Here is a 16,745-nt window from a genome sequence, read left to right on the forward strand (position 1 = left end):
ATATCCATATTGTTAGATATGTTTATATTTTGTCTTATAATTCATAACTGTACTCGTCTCAGCTAAAACACCATCCGATATCTACAAAAGAATTCTGTAATCATATGCCTTTAAGAATGAATAATCAAAACGTATGCATATGATTAAAACATGTATTAGCTTTACAAGAAAGAGCGTCTTTGTGAAACAGACAAGTTTTGTTTTCAAAACCCACATAAACGAGTATAATTTTTTTCTATTAATATTCCTCCAAACCATTCTCTTCTTTGTTTAGTAATTTACAACACGGGCGATAAAGCTGCATTAATAACACGGCGGCTCGAGTTCATCGTTGCATGTAAATAGGGAACTTCTTCAATATAAACTAATCACTGGAATTAAAAGTTTCCGATAATTATAATGTATTCCTTGTAGAGTAGTGACAAAAGCATAATTAGGCGGTGTCTCGAGTCTTACATTTGCACCAAGGAATAATTTCTGGCTTATTACTTAGAATTAAAGTTAGATCATAGCATCTTGTGTTTACGATATAATTATACTTAAACACATTGCAGATGTATCTCATTTGATCTGCAGTAACAATGCGTTGCATTGCTTCTAGTGCGTTAAGGGAAATAACTTTGGCAGATCTTCGAAAGCTCTGTGAGCATTCCGAAGGAGCGATGAACATGTAAAATTTGTGATGGAGAATTTGTAGTTTGCATTAGGGTTTTAAGGGTTTTAAGATATGAGATATTAAGCTAGATGGTCCATATTTTTATAATGATAAATTTATCAACACACCTATTATCAAAAAATACATTCCTGGTAATGAGAATGAATCTGTTTTTGTCACACTATTCACCTCCTATAATCAGTACACATATGGAAAGTTTTATCTGGTTTTGGAACAAGTATGCATGGTGAACTCCAGTCACTTTTAGTGAACTCCAGTCACTTTTAGTGGGCTCTATAAAATCATTCTCCAGCAAATATTCAATTTCCTTTTTCAGGTATTCCTTTTTGAGAGGGTTCATCCTGTACGGGTGTTGTTTGATAGGTTTGGGATTTACAATTTCAACGTCATGGAAAATTTTGTTTGTCCTTGTAGGAACATCTGGAAATAAATGATCATATTCAAATAATAACTATTTAAGTTAATTTCTTTCTTGCTCTTGTAAATGTGAAAGTTTCTGATCTAGATCTTTCGTAATTACTGAATTCCGAAGATTTGTCACTCCAATGTCAGTAAAATCCGATGATATTCCTTCACTTAAATCTTCACTGAGTGGGACAGGTACAACTAAATTAATTGCATGTTTAACCTGGCTATCTCTTTCAATATAATGCTACTCCTATAATTTATTTAGATAGAGTTAGAATGGCCAAAGTGAGTCAAAGATTCTATCAAAGTTTTTACTATTGTTTTAGATTTTATACGCCTCAATGGAATTTCCTATGGAAACCTTGTTGATACACACATAATGGTCAACAGGTATTGGTTATATGACTTGGTCTTAGGTAAGGGACCAACACAATCTACCATAATTCTACTGAACTGAACGTCACAAGCAGGAATAGGATGCAGATGAGCTTTGGGAATTTTCTGAATTGGTTTTCCTACCATTTGACAGATATGACAAGATCTACAGTATTTACCAACATCACTATTGATTTTTGGCAAACAACCAGCTAAAAATGGAGTTTCATGGGCCAGACTAAGTATTTCCTGTCTGTAAGGCTTTGGAACTACAATTTGATAGTTCCCTGACCATTCGTCTTCAGCAGGTACCCCGGACGGTCTCCATTTTCTCATAAGAATTCCATTTGGAATGAAATAACAGACAGGAACTTCAGTAACTTCAGTTTCACTAATGGCCTTCTGAAACAAACAGGAGATCTCAGAATCTTTTTCCTGTTCAACGGCAAGTGATTGTCGTTTATCACCCTGATTAGAATCAAGAGAACTAGTCGTTAAAAGAGGATCACTCTGATCAGTACCTTCTGAGTGATCCAAACAAGGAGTGAAAGTGACCTCAACAAAAGCTTGACCAATACATGTGTCAGCTAAAGGAATACTTTCCTTATCAACATCATTCTCAAGAGCTTTCTGTTCTATTGCTTTGGTAACTGCACAAGTTGGAAAAACATCACGGAATTCTTTTTCAAATGGACCGACTTTCTGATCCAAGCAAGGCTTGTCAGTTACAAGTCGATTAACTACAACCTTGTCTCCAACTAGGTCGTTGCCTACTAATAATTGAATGCCATCAACGGCTAACACAGAGACCATTTTAACTGTCACGGGTCCTGAAACTAAGTCTGATGACAAATTTACACGATGGAGAGGAACATTAACAAAGCCGCACTCTACTTCCCGAATAAGAACACTCTCATTAGAAGAAGACTTCTCAGAAAAATGCACAAAGTCCCCGACAATAAAAGACACTGAGAAGCTCCTGTGTCCCTAAAAATTTTAATAGGGATAGGATTGGCCGAATCACCCAAGAGTGATATAGAACCCTTCGATATGAATGGTTCATAATTCTCCATAATCAAATCAAACTGGGGTTTGTTAGACCCAACAAATGTATTGCTTTCAATACATGACCGTGACTTTGACCTCTTAGAAATAAGAGCATTTGGATTAGGTCTGTCTTGATTCTGATGCCTATTTTTCAATTTGTAGCAATCAGAAATAACGTGCCTTTTTTCTTGCAATAGGTACACGTAGGAAGAGGCAAGGATCTTGAATCAAGCTTCTCCGAAGTTTGATTTTTAGAACTTGTGCCAGTTTGAGTTTTAGAAGGGCTTGTATTAGGCTGAAATACTTTTCTGCCAAAAGACTGTTGAGTAGAAGTCTTATTTCCAAATGGAATTTTATGAGTTAAAGAATACTCATCAGCAGCACGAGCAGCATTTGCCAAGGTTTCAACCTGATGCTCGTCAAGATAAAACTTAATGTCACTATGGATACAGTTTTTGAAATCTTCAAGCAATACAAGTTGTTTGAGACTTTCATAATCTCGTTCAACTTTCTTGGCTAAGCACCATCTATCAAATAACTGATCTTTTTCTCTAGCAATTTCTACATGAGTTTGTCCAGCTTCTTTCCCATACTTTCTGAAATTTTGCCGAATTAACTCAAAACCCCTTAGGATGCATTCTTTAACCACCTTATAGTTACCACTTTGGTGAACTGACAGTGAGTCCAATGCTCCCTTGCCACTTCAAATTTTCAGCAACTATTTTAAAACGAGTAAAGCATTTGTCTACTTCATTTTCTCTGAAAGGGGGCACTAATCTAATATTCTTTGCAAGATCAAAACTTACATTTGGATTTGAAGTATGAATGTGCTTTTCAATTGTCAGTTTCAATTATTTCATTTTACATTGATATTCCCTCGCTTTCTCTCTTTCGTCCGCTTGTAAATGCATTTGTTCTTTTTGTAACTGCATGTCTTTCTTTCTCATTTTCTTCTGCTTGTAAATGCATTTGTTTTTCTTTCTCTCTTTCCTGTCTGTCTGTCTCTCTCCTCTTTCTCATAATGTAACTGCATTTGTTTGTTTTGTAATTGCATTTGTCTTTCTTCTGCTTGTAAATGCATTTGTTTTTCTCTTTCTTCGGTCTGAAGCTCCAGCTAACTCAGCTCCAATTCCATCTTGTATTTTAATTCTAATTCCTTCATTTTAATGTCAGAGTCGTATATAGACGTACTGACTGAAGCCAAATCACTTTTATCCAAAGCATTCTTTTCTACCAAATCATGAACCAAAATATTTCTTATTTCCTGTTTCGTTAAGGAAGCCTTAACTTCAGAAAGATCGTATTTTCTGGCAAGTTGAATCAAATGATCTTTTTTTGAAAAGATCTAATTGTTCCTGGGTAGGATTTGCAAGAAAGATTTCTACTTTTGATGGCATTTTAGAAAACGCCTGCCAGTTTCACTGAGATTTCAAAAACATGGAGAATTCAGATTTCAAAAATCAAAATTTCTGAAATATTCTATCCAAAGTTCAAGATTATCCCGGACGAGCCCCGAATTTCTTATGTCACTTGTTTAGGCTCGAGGAAACACTAAAACAAGAAAGAGTGAAAACAACAATCTTTGAAAAATACAATAATTTATTTCCCTGGAAAAAGTCTGTAAAAATGAGAGAAAAAATATGAACTTACGGTTTTATAGAGTCAAATCCAAAAATAATCCGAGAATAAAATTTTAGTAGTCCTAATAACAAAAGGTTCTACTAATTTCATGTTCTACTCCCGACGAAGAATCCAAGATGGAAGACGAATACGTATGCTGCAATCCGTAGTGTTGAGGTCTACAGTTCCTTGTAGAAATAAAAATTATCACTCCGGTTTCTGATAGCTCAATACATTATTATATATAAAAGAAAACTGTCCTTGTTCCACAATATTACACGAGCACACGTATTTTCCAGAAAATTAATGGAATTAATCCTTTCGAATCCATGTAATTTGAAATAACTCCAAACAGCATAACATACAACAGTTTAACAGCCCAGCTTCTACCGATTAATTCTCCTAAACATGGGTTATATGGGCTTTCTAAAACGTAAACAAGGGTCACGTGATCATCTTCTAGCAGTTTATAGAAGCAAGTACTTGGTACAGCTCACATTTGCCCAGTGTGACAATGATGAAAACCATTCATTTTTACTCTATGAAATAATAAATTAAAAAAATTGTTTATATCTTAAAGACAAGGTCCCATCATAACCTTGGAAACAACCAATCATTTTAAAATAAAATAGAACTTGTTTACAAGGGTTGCAACAAATTTTGAAACAAAGTCAGGATTTAGATCAACACCTGGTGTTTATAAACTAACAGTCAAGGTCAAACTATTTTCTAAAACAAAATATCATCTCAAGTGAATAAATTTACATTACATATCATGCAATGAAAAATAACAAAATTTAAAACTGACAAATTGAAATGAATATATATTAAATCAGATATAATTAATTCAAATATACATAACACTAACCTCTTAATGCTGAGCGCCAAGCGAGGCAGCTGTTAGTACCATTTTTGTAAGTCTTTGGTACGACTCTGCTGGGGATTGAACCCACAACCTCCTGCATCCGAGGCGGACGCTCTAACCACTAGGCCACCTCAGCGGTCCACACAGAAATGAACTGACCTAATTAATTTCACCATAATATGGTGTATTATGATATTTTTAGCATTTAGATGAAGGAATCTTTTCTTTTTTATCGGAAGTTGATAATGTGAAGAACACTGTTGATATAACAGTCACTCTGCTATGCTGAAGGCATGTTCTATCTCACCTTTATTATTCATGAAATTATTTAAATCCTAAACTCTAGTCTGTTTCGATATAGCACAGGGTGTTGCAATACACAGAAAGTAACCACACATCCTCCTAGAATCTGATTGGTAGATGCAGAACACACCCTAGAAGAAATAGGTCACATGCATATAGGTGCATTCATCAAATGCGTCATCCATTAACAAGACAAGTCAAGATCTGGACCAGTTTTGAGTCATGTACCATCATTTACAACATGTTCTTTAGTCTGACTAGATGTTTTATTGCCATCTTTGCTAAACTATTCCCCCTGATAAAAATGCTGCCCTCTTATCAATCGAACTAGCTGTTGTCATAGAAGATATCATGATATCATATTTCTGTGTTCAGCATATCTGATATAGAAATATTTTTCTTATGTGAAACTAAAACTTTCATTTCTCAATAATGACTTGTCTGGGAAAATGATTTGTTTACGTTACCTATACTTATGAACAGATTCAATTTCAGTATTTGCAACAAAATATTAGAGTGCAGTAAATGAGTTTAGGTATGGAGGGCTGGCAAGAATGATCAAAGTTTAAGTGTAAAATATCTATTTCATTTAAAACTATTCATATTGGTTACTGCTGCTAATTAAAGCCAATTAATCTGCTACCTTGTCTCTAATATCATCACTAGTTTCAAATTCGAAAGTTTATGCTAAGTAATGTAATAACCATGTATTAATATACATAAGGATATATGAGCTATCAACACTAACTACAAAACTTGAACTCATCCTGTGAAACCAAGGCTTAACAGTACATCCACAGCAGATTGATGTTCAGCCAATGTGGGTATGTGAGAAAGCTTGCCAGTAGCTTCTCGTGGGTCGGTGGTTCTTTCCGGGGTTTTCCCGGGTTCTTCCTCCACCATTAATACTGGCCGCCATGTATAGCCTATCGTGTGCTGAAAAATGGCGTTAAGCCCCAAAACAACAACAACAACAACAACAGCAGATTGATGTATAGGGGTGAGTATGCTGTTAATAATTTGCTTGTATGCTTTAGACTACAGAAGCAGTAAATTTTTTAAAATGTGCATTCTAATCAATACATTTTGCTAGATTAGAACAATTGGAAACAGTTAAATCCCTTCAATTGTACCTACAACACTAAATTTATTAAATATTATTTCAGGAGAGTTGTTTGATCATATGTTGTCAGCTGTGACACAATATCTACATGAAAGCTTTCACTTATTATGACCACTCTATGGTTTTAAAATAAGTAATATAAAAGAGTGAGAAGCAAGAAGCTTTGTAAAATTCAACAAATAACATATTTTTCTTGAAAACAAAGTGAAAAATGTAAAAGAACTTACAGTATTGAGAAATAAATCCCAAATAATCCTAGAATTTCCAGAACAAGTCCTAATGATTAAAGTTCTGAATAAAGTTTAGTGGTATTCCAAAATAAGTCCAACATTGGAAGTGCTGATGTGCCTGTGGTGGCCTGTGTCATGGTGATGTGCCAACAGTCTTTTGTTGAATCACAATAATACAGTCCAAGAATATATCATTATTTGTACTGCATAGATCCAAAATGAGTAGATAAGCCTCAGCCCCTAATAGACTGTTACTGTGAACCCCAAGCTTCCCATTAAAATGGTTTAATCATCACAGAATACAGGCACCATGTCAGATTCTCTCCTGCGTATTCCCGATAACATTTCACTTAAATACCTGCCTGATGAAGAGAAACTTTCCAGTAAAGTGTTGCAGAAGGGTTTGAACTACTTTATGCAAGGACATATACATGAGATCAAAGTTTTGGAGTTTGAAAATAAGATTCGCGTAGAAGTGAGATGCTGGCCATCTATGAAGAAGAACCAGTATTTGCACCATTTACACATCTAAAATTATAGAGGAAAAGTGTGAAGATGCATACTGTTCATGTAATGCAGGGTAAGATTTAATGTTTTGTATTTTTTACAAACTATTTTTAATGTTTGAACAGTTTAATACCCTGAAGTAATGGCAACTGTTATAGTATAAGTCATACAAGTCATGTAGGCATTAGGTACCAACTATTTCAGTAATGTGTGTTACTTTTTACAATTTGATTGCACATACTTTAAATTGGTGAATATTTACTTTATTTGGATCCTCATACATCCCTATTCCTTTAGAAAGTCATTATATACACACTGTTTGAGAAATACATTCGGCAAAAACAAACGTTAAATTAAGTAAATAGATATATTTGGATGGGGTCAACCTAAAGGTTTTAGCGTGCTATAATCTGACAATGAAAGATGCAGCTGTTAAAAATAAAAATCATATTATCATGTTAGCTGTTGATTTCACTTAAGATTCTTTTCTCTTGACCCAATTTAGTACCTGGCCACCTTTGTCCACAGTGATCAATATTTAGTCTGAAGTCACCCATATATGATGTCATGTAATTTGGGCAGATCTTTTTGTACCCTGCCCCAGGCCCCTATCACAAAAACTCATCCCATTCATATGATGTCACAAAGCTTTGACACCACCAACCAATAAAAATTGTCAAAATTAAAACTGGCTTGAAATCTCTTTGCATTAGAAAAACAATATGACACTGCATTTTAAATTATTTCTCTGGTAGATGTTGCTGGTGTTGGTTTTGTGACATCACATTTTGTTTAAAATACCCCAACCCCCATCATCATACTTGTTTGATCCCTCTCATTGTATGTCATATATGGATGGCCTCTGGAATTTTTTTGATGACATTTAAGGTGCAAAGTCTTCATTAGTTGGGACTGAATAGACTTTGCATACACTATATTACTATTCATTTTTAGAAAAATTCATATTTATTTTCAGATGAGTAAATTCACTTACATGACCATGCTGACATACAGTATACTAGAATACTAAGCTCCCATATGTCAGGAATCTCAGGCAGCAGCACTAAAGACAAACAAAAAACACAGTATCTGAAATATTTTATATTTATTTATGTCATTGGGAGGATTTACTAATTGCAGTTAATAAAACTGTAACTTTGACACATGTTGTTTGGAAATCTAATAAATAATGTATAAACACATCCTCTGGCATTTCAGAGTGGTATAAGCAGTATGTTTCAGATATATGCACCAATAACATTTATTTTACTAATTAATGTGTATGATATCTGAAATATGTATTGTTGCAGGGTCAGTGTGCATTGCTCCCATATAGTAGGGCTAATTAAGTCCCTACAGGGTTTCAAACTACATAACTTCACCACTGTTCCTGACCAGTTGAGCTTCACAAGCTTACCTCAGCAATGGCATGTGCCAAGAGGATCAAAAAAAAAACCAGTGCCACTTAACCATGTTGTGGTTGCTAGACTGACAGAGAGTAGGAAAAGGAAGCCAGTGGTTTGCCAGACAGACATAAACAAAAAGTATAAATTTAAAATACAAATTATTTACCAAAAGAAATACTTGTTTAAAATCTTACTGTAGATGGAACATAGAGTTAACTATTTATTACTTCCAGATTAAAATAAACACAAAAAATAATATAGCTTTAATACTTTGGTTTTATTCATCATGCTGATGCAACATTCTTGAATTGATATGTAATAGAAATATTCATGTATACATAGTCATCAAATAGAACAAGTAATAAGGTGTACGTTGAGAATATGTGCAAAAATTATAGACACTGATATGAAGTAAACACAGAAACAACATTGTTTAACATGATTATTTTATTACATTTCTTTTACATTTAGATTACCGAAAGTGGGTTGAAAGGACATGTCTCATCTCTCTAGTCAGAAGGGAACACCCCTAGAGAGCAGAACTGCACCAAACATTCCTAAAGTATCAACACCTCTAGGAGACATGCAGATCAGGTCAATATTATCATATCAGGTACTATCTAATCATTAGTATATTCAGTGTTTATCTGTAACAAATACATCTTGAAAAAGTGTTAGAAGACAACACACTGTCCATATCTTGTTGGCCTTTTAAAACAAAGATGTAGAAATACAGTGTGATAAAAGTTTGTACGTTTAACTTTATATATGAGACGTTCTATATGTACCCTATGTTCGGTAATTTTGTTAGTCAAAAGTGTCTTAGAAGCTGTCATTCACTTACTTGCCCATGCAAATGGTGGAATGTTTATTTTCAAACCAAGTTCATTTATTTCTTTTGCAATGTTAAAACCTTTGTCTACCAATATGGCATCTCCTTCTTTAATATAGCTTTAAAAAAAAACAGATTGTTCTGTAAGAGATTTATCCAAAATTGATCCTGTAAATAATTCTGAAACAAACATTACACAACCATTAGGATCACAACCTATCAACCCCTTTAGAGTTGTTGCAGATTTATCATCACTCATTAACTGGCTCTGTAGGCAAAGTGCAATCTGAGTTCTAACTTCATTTCCATCTATAATAATAATGGTAGTGGAAAAATCTTTCCTATATTCAGATGGCATGTTTTTTATTATACTATCTCTTTGTGGCCAAATTGAAAGCTGACCAAGTTTTAAATACAAAAGATCGAACCATGTGTTAAACACAACACTAGCTGACTGATGAGCCCAAACCGTGTGACCAAATCTTTTAAACCAAAACCATGCCTAAGCCTACATATTGTTAAAAACAGTCCATCTTCCTGGCTTTTTGTATCCCTTCGTCCTGGTCCATATTTGACTGGACACCCTAAAGGGGCTAGAAAGGCCAATAAAGCTACAAATCTTATGTACTGTATGTGATTCCTGTATAGCATTTAAACAAATTTTTCTGTGTGTTTTCTTTATACTTCACAACTGCAACACTCAATGTTTGTTTCTTGGCAATTGTTTTCTTCAGATGTTGAATTTTATTATCTTTTGATAATACTTTAAGTTTGAGCTCTTGTATCTCTCTTGAACTTTTTTGACAATTTGAGCCTTATATCCTGATTCTCAGCTGCAACTGCTAACATATCCATTGCTGATATCCCTGAAAAAATAAGAAAAGTATTTCTTTTCTTCATTTCAGACAAAGTACCTGAGAGAAACTACACAGATAACTCAAGACTGTGGTAATACACCTGTGACAAGGGCTTCTCCAGTGTGTTTACCAAATGAGTTCAAACCGCTCAATGAGAACACAAACTGCATAAATCTATGTGACACTGAGGTACAGACAAGAAATCAGGCCTTATTGGATCACTGGTTTCATGAGAGAAAAAACAGACTTACAGCATCTAATTTTGGAAAAGTAATATCAAGGAAATCTAAACCCAGTGAAAAATGTATTAACAGTTTATTTTCAAAAACTGATGTGAAAGCCATAGCTCTTGAATATGGTAAAAGACACAAGAAAACTACTAAAGAAAAATATCTTGAATTGTATCCTTCTAGGCATTTCCATGAATGTGGTTTTGTGACTAATAATGACTTTTCATTTTTGGGTACTTTGCCTGATGGGAAACTATGTGACAATGGAGTATGTGGAATTGTCGAAATTAAATGTCCCTTTTCAGCTAGAAAAATGACCATTGAAAAAGCATGCAGTGATATACAGATTTCTATTTACAGAAGGATGAGCATGTATCATTAAAGAAAATACATGGTTACTTTGCACAGATTCAAGGCCAACTTATGGTTACAGGTTGTGACTTTTTTTAATTCATTGTGTACACGCAGGAGGATATGTATGTGGAAAGAATTAAACCAGACATTCCATTTATGACTTCAATGTTACAAATGTTAGCTGAATTTTACAGAGATTATGTAATTCCATATCTGCAGTCTTCAGAATAAGTGATTAAAATACTAACATGGGTTTTCAGTCTGTGAAGACACACCTGACTCACAATTCATATCAATCTGTACGAAATAATTACTTATGCACGATGATGTTAGTCAACAAGTAGTTTTCATATTTGTATATATATATATGTGTGTGTGCATATATATATATATATATATATATATATATATATATATATGTGTGTGTGTGTGTGTGTGTGTGTGTGTGTGTGTGTATTTTTTAATTGATTGTGAAGTATAAGCAATATAAATGAAACACTTTTCAAACAGTATCCATTCATTAACTTGCTAGCTTTGCATATTTACTTTACGATTAATGTCTGACTTTATTCTGAAATTAAACTTGTTAAATTTCATATGTAAAAGATTAACAAAGCTAGACATATTCTGTGAGTTACTTGGCCCTTACATAGTTGTATTTTCTTCCAAATTGCGTTCAAGTTGACTGTTTTCATTTTGTTGTGAAGAAGCTCTCTTCATTGGAAGATTTATTGCTGGCATAGTACTGGCATAGTACGTGAACCATAGACTTGAATGGGGTCTGAGTAATTCTCACTTGGTCCATTTCCTCCAAAGTGCTGAAAAATATGTATGTTTACAAAACAATGCATTATATGAAAATCAAAAAAGCCAAGTAAATCTGACATTTTATATTAAGATTGCAAAGAAACATTTTATATTTTTAATTTAGATGTATGGAAATAAAGAATTCTTATTCTTATTCATGACCTAGTCATAAAATAAATATATGCTTCATTATACATGCACTGACAATGACCCGATTAACCTGTTGTTAATTCCTTTCAATACAAGATACAAATATCAAGAGGGTTGGTATGGAATAAACGTATATTTATAATCAAAGCACTAATATTTCAGGGTGACGTGGATGCCCAAGTGGTCAAAGACTCTCACCTTTACTGGTCACTGCCATCTCACCTATTTCCACATAGGTTCCGATCTTGGGGTCGGCAAATGTGGATATGTGAAACGGCTTTTTAGTAGCTTCCCATGAGTCTGTGATTCTTCCCAGATTTTTCATCCACCAGATAAACCTGGCCACCATGTATAGCCTATGATGTACTTAAAAAATATAGTTAACCCATGAGTAACAACAACAATTATATAAAACAGCCTTACGAAATGTGGATTAGATATTTTTCTATTTTTTAACATTACTTTCTAGAATACTACATACACTTATTTACCATAGTGAAATCTAAATTGAATTACCTTTAAGAAATGGCCTTGTGTTGGTTTATTCTGGCAATATTAAGCTGTTTGTGTAGTCGACCACACGCTTTGTTCCATTGTTTCACCTTCTCCAAATCACGTTTTGGAGTCAGAAAATGTATAAAATGACCTCCTTCCAACCTTTCTGATAAATCTCATCTGTACTGGACGTTTCCCATGCACATCAAAGCACCATTTTGTCAATATCATAAAAATCTGTAATGCAGCTGTATTCTAACATAATGTTTGTTTGTGGGTAAAACATGGCAGATATTAATGTAGCACCGGACACTCTTATCCAATTGGTCAATATTTGTGGATTTTATTGACAGGTTGGATCTATGTATTTCACTATAAATCCAAGTCTATTTCCAAGAATGTTATTTGTGAGCACTTTGTATTTCCATAGAAAAACTTCAATTAAATAATTTGAATAAATAAATTCGTGCACAAATGAAATACTGGACACAACAATAATACAACTGATTCTGCTCAGATCTCACAGCATGAGTTAATAGTTTGTAGATGAACAAGATTATACAGTCTTCTACTTGACTTCTGGTCACAGTTAGCATTTTCTATATTTAAAAAAATGGAAAATTTCATTCTAGAAGTTCCAAATATTTACAAGATAAGATCTTAGTTATAATTAGAAGGTCTTTTACTAAATTATAATTTAAAATATAGTAACCAACAGGTCGACCTGGCATTTCATGGGAAATTTCCAATGTTCTGGACTCAGATTGAGATAAATATATTTACAAGATCAAAATCAATGATTTGGGTCAGGTAGAAAATGAACTTGATTTTTGGACAAGGTCAAGTCCGACATACAATTATCCACAGCATATCAAGAATAAAAAACTAACAAACAATACAAGGTAAATAATATACATAACATTATATAATGTGTATTGTCTCTTGCTCCCTCTCTCCTTGCACTAAATAGATTTTATCAAGCATTGAAGCTGACGTTTCTTATTCAGTAATAAGAGAGTTTTAACAGAATATACTCTCAAAGTTCCTTTCTTTTGATGTTATAATAGGTTAAATATCTTTTAATTGAAGGTACACGTGTGAGCCCTATACCAAAGTATATATCCTTGTATTGGATTTGTTTCTATTCTGAGCTCTTGGTTACTTTAAAAATAAGATCTGTCCATAACATACAGAATTAATTTACCTTTGTTGTGTAATTTAATTTTCTTAAAAACAAACTTTAGCATAAGGCTCTCAAAAAATTTCACTGATGCTTCATTCTACAATGGGAAGTCATAGCAGATCAGTTGGTAACATGTCTGACTTGTAATTTAGTGTGTCCTTGGAAAGGCAGCTAGTTCTAATTTCCTCTGCATGATATGCAAAAAATGTGCTTAAAGTGCCGTTAAAAAACTAACTGACCAACATGTTCTGTGATTCAACCAAACTGCAACATGGTTAATATAAAATACATACTGGTGTGAAAACTTCAAGAGACAGCACAACTGTCATGCTGTATCATTACATAACAAATATGAATATTACAAAGATTTCATTTTTTAATAAGCTCAGGGATTAATTGTTTCAAATGACAGATAGTATTTGGCTCATAATTACAAAGCAGGGTTCTTTTATATATAAAAAAAACCATATGCTCAGTTCTGAAGTGAAAACATAAGTGTTTTTCCTATTCAGTGTTGTTTACAGAAAATTAGTAAGGTTGAATAATTTGCTTTAATCATGAAACAACAAATCTTGAGTGAAATCATTAGTTATATTATTCAAATGTTAACCTCTGAAGAATTGAAAAATTAAAGTGTTATTGTGACTAACATTTTTTCAAATTATTATGGCCCAATGGCTCCTGTTTGTGGAGACATTATTATGGCCCAATGGCTCCTGTTTGTGGAGACATTATTATGGCCCAATGGCTCCAGTTTGTGGAGACATTATTATGGCCCAATGGCTCCAGTTTGTGGAGACATTATTATGGCCCAATGGCTCCTGCTTGTGGAGACATTATTATGGTCCAATGGCTACTGTATTTTTGAGAAGTCATTATGGTCCAATGACTCCTGTTTTCTGAGACGTCATTATGGTCCAATGGCTCCTGTTAGCAGAGAAAGAGCCAAAATGAAGTTCATATAGATGATGCAGGCAGCCATCCAAAAGCTGCATATTTGTCTACCTGTATGTTGGCACACCAGTTTGTATGTCATAATGTAAGCAGCAGTACACTTCATAAAATGTTTCCTTGCTTTTAATTACATTGTCTGCGCAGGTATCTGATGAGAATTTTGTGGATAAAAATGTCTTGTCTTGGTAATATGACCATTAAAAAAAATCTCACAAACAACCAATGCAGAAAATAAACATTTTATTTAAGTCACAATTGTCTATAAGTCCTCTAGCAGAAAATACAAATCTTATTCAATAGCAATAGTAATAGATAAGATATAATAAACAATGGAAAATTGACTAGTAATAATCATCAAAGATGAGGAAAACATACTTTGATGCACATCTTTTTTAAATAGGACCTTCCATCATTGAAAAATATTAAAGAGGTATGCAAATGCTCTTCAGTAAATGACTTAGTGTAATCATGAATCATGGCTATAAGTCGCCAAGATCTGTGATGACTAAGTGTAGTCCTGAAATATGATGAGAATTGCCAAACCATGACTATAATTTGACAACATCTGTGATGACTTAGTGAAGTCCTAAATTGTGACTATAATCTGACAAGATCTGAAATGAGTGTAGTCCTGAATTATGACCATAATTTGACAAGATCGGTGATGACTTTGTGTAGTCCTGAAATATGATAACTGACAAGATCTGTGATGACTTGGTGTAGCCCTAAATCATGACTATAATTTGAAAAGATCTGTGATGACTTAGTGAAGTCCTAAATTGTGACCATAATTTGACAAGATCTGTGATGACTGAGTGTAGTCCTGAAATATGACTATAAAATTTTACAACATCTGTGATAACTTTAGTGTAATCCTGAACTGTGGCCATAATTGGACAAGATCTGTGATGACTTCATGTCATCCTGAGATGTGATGCCCTAAATTATGACTATAATTTGACAAGATCTGTGATAACTTAGCATAGTCCTAAATCGTGACAATAATTTGATAAGATCTGTGATAACTTAGCAGTCCTAAATCGTGACAATAATTTGATAAGATCTGTGATGACTTTATGTCGTCCTGAAATATTATGCTAATTGACATGATCTGTGATGACTTGGTGTAGCCCTAAATTATGACTATAATTTGACAAGATCTGTGATAACTTAGCATAGTCCTAAATCGTGACAATAATTTGATAAGATCTGTGACGACTTGGTGTAGTCCTGGCCTTGATGATAAAACCCTATGATACATCAAATGACATCATTTAGAGAAACATAAGTGTGCTATAGTTCATCACTTCATAAAATGCTCTTAAGGTACAAAACAGAAGCAAAAGTCACCCGGAAATATATAAATATGACTCTGACTTTGAAGATAAGACCCTAAATATGGAATGTTTGTTGCTGTTGTTGTAGGGATTAATGCCATTTTTCAGCACAAGATAGGCTATACATGGCAGCCAGTATAAATGGTGGAGGAAGAGCCCTGGAAAACCCCTGAAAGAACCACCGAACCACAAGAAGCTACTGGCAAGCTTTCTCATGTATCAACATTGGCCGAACCTGATACTTGAACCCACCCAGACTGAGGTGAGATGGCAGTGATCCATAAAAGTGGGCACTTTAGACCACTTGGGGCCACCAAATATGGAATGCAACACATCTTCTAGCGATGATGTACAAGTAGGCTTAATTACATTCATACAACTGAATCATCTAAGTTAAAAAAGCCAAAGGGAAAATATGAAAGCCTAAAGTATTAGCTAAGGATCCTGAATGTGGTACATGAGAAATAGGACAAGTCTTATCCTTTTAACTTACATGGCTCTAATCTTACAGAAAGAAAAGGAAAGTATTATGGTAAATTTAAAAAAGTGAATGATAATATTGTCCTTGATCTGGTGGTAATCAATATGACTGCTAATATTGATGTATAAGTATGCCAACTTTTAGCTTTTAATCTCAGGGCCCTGGGTGGCTGAATGGTTTAGGACACTCAACCTTACAGATCAACATCTCAAGCTTGCCAGAAGCTACCCATGGGTTGGTGGTTCTTCCTAGATTTTCTCAGGTTCTTCCTCCACCAAATAATCTGGACACCATGTATAACTATCATGTGCTTAAAGACAGAATTAACCCAAAACAAGAAGTAGCTTTTTAAGCTTTAAATCTCAACAATTCTCAAATTGCAGAGTGGAATAGAACCCATGATCTTGACCTTGAAGATAGGACCATGATGTGGTACACAAGACACCTCCATCTCAAATGGCTTTAAAGTTACAGAGCAGAAATAAAAGTTTGAGGGACGGATGAA

General features: G+C 34.0%; 1 protein-coding gene and 1 pseudogene across 1 annotated transcript; one reads left to right on the forward strand and one right to left on the reverse strand.

The window, feature by feature from the left end:
- Positions 1 to 5,076: 5,076 nt before the first annotated feature.
- On the forward strand, positions 5,077 to 11,152 carry LOC149786393 (uncharacterized). Its single transcript, XM_089976814.1, has 3 exons — positions 5,077 to 8,698; positions 9,032 to 9,173; positions 10,298 to 11,152. The coding sequence occupies exons 2-3, from the start codon at positions 9,057 to 9,059 to the stop codon at positions 10,859 to 10,861; spliced, it is 681 nt and encodes a 226-aa protein (XP_089832940.1). The 5' UTR covers positions 5,077 to 8,698; positions 9,032 to 9,056; the 3' UTR covers positions 10,862 to 11,152.
- Positions 9,197 to 10,247, reverse strand: LOC149786394 (uncharacterized; annotated as a pseudogene).
- Positions 11,153 to 16,745: the final 5,593 nt, after the last annotated feature.

This window comes from Sinohyriopsis cumingii, chromosome 12 (assembly GCF_028554795.1).
Source record: "Sinohyriopsis cumingii isolate HCF-2022 chromosome 12, ASM2855479v2, whole genome shotgun sequence".
Classification (NCBI taxonomy): Eukaryota; Metazoa; Mollusca; class Bivalvia; order Unionida; family Unionidae; genus Sinohyriopsis; species Sinohyriopsis cumingii.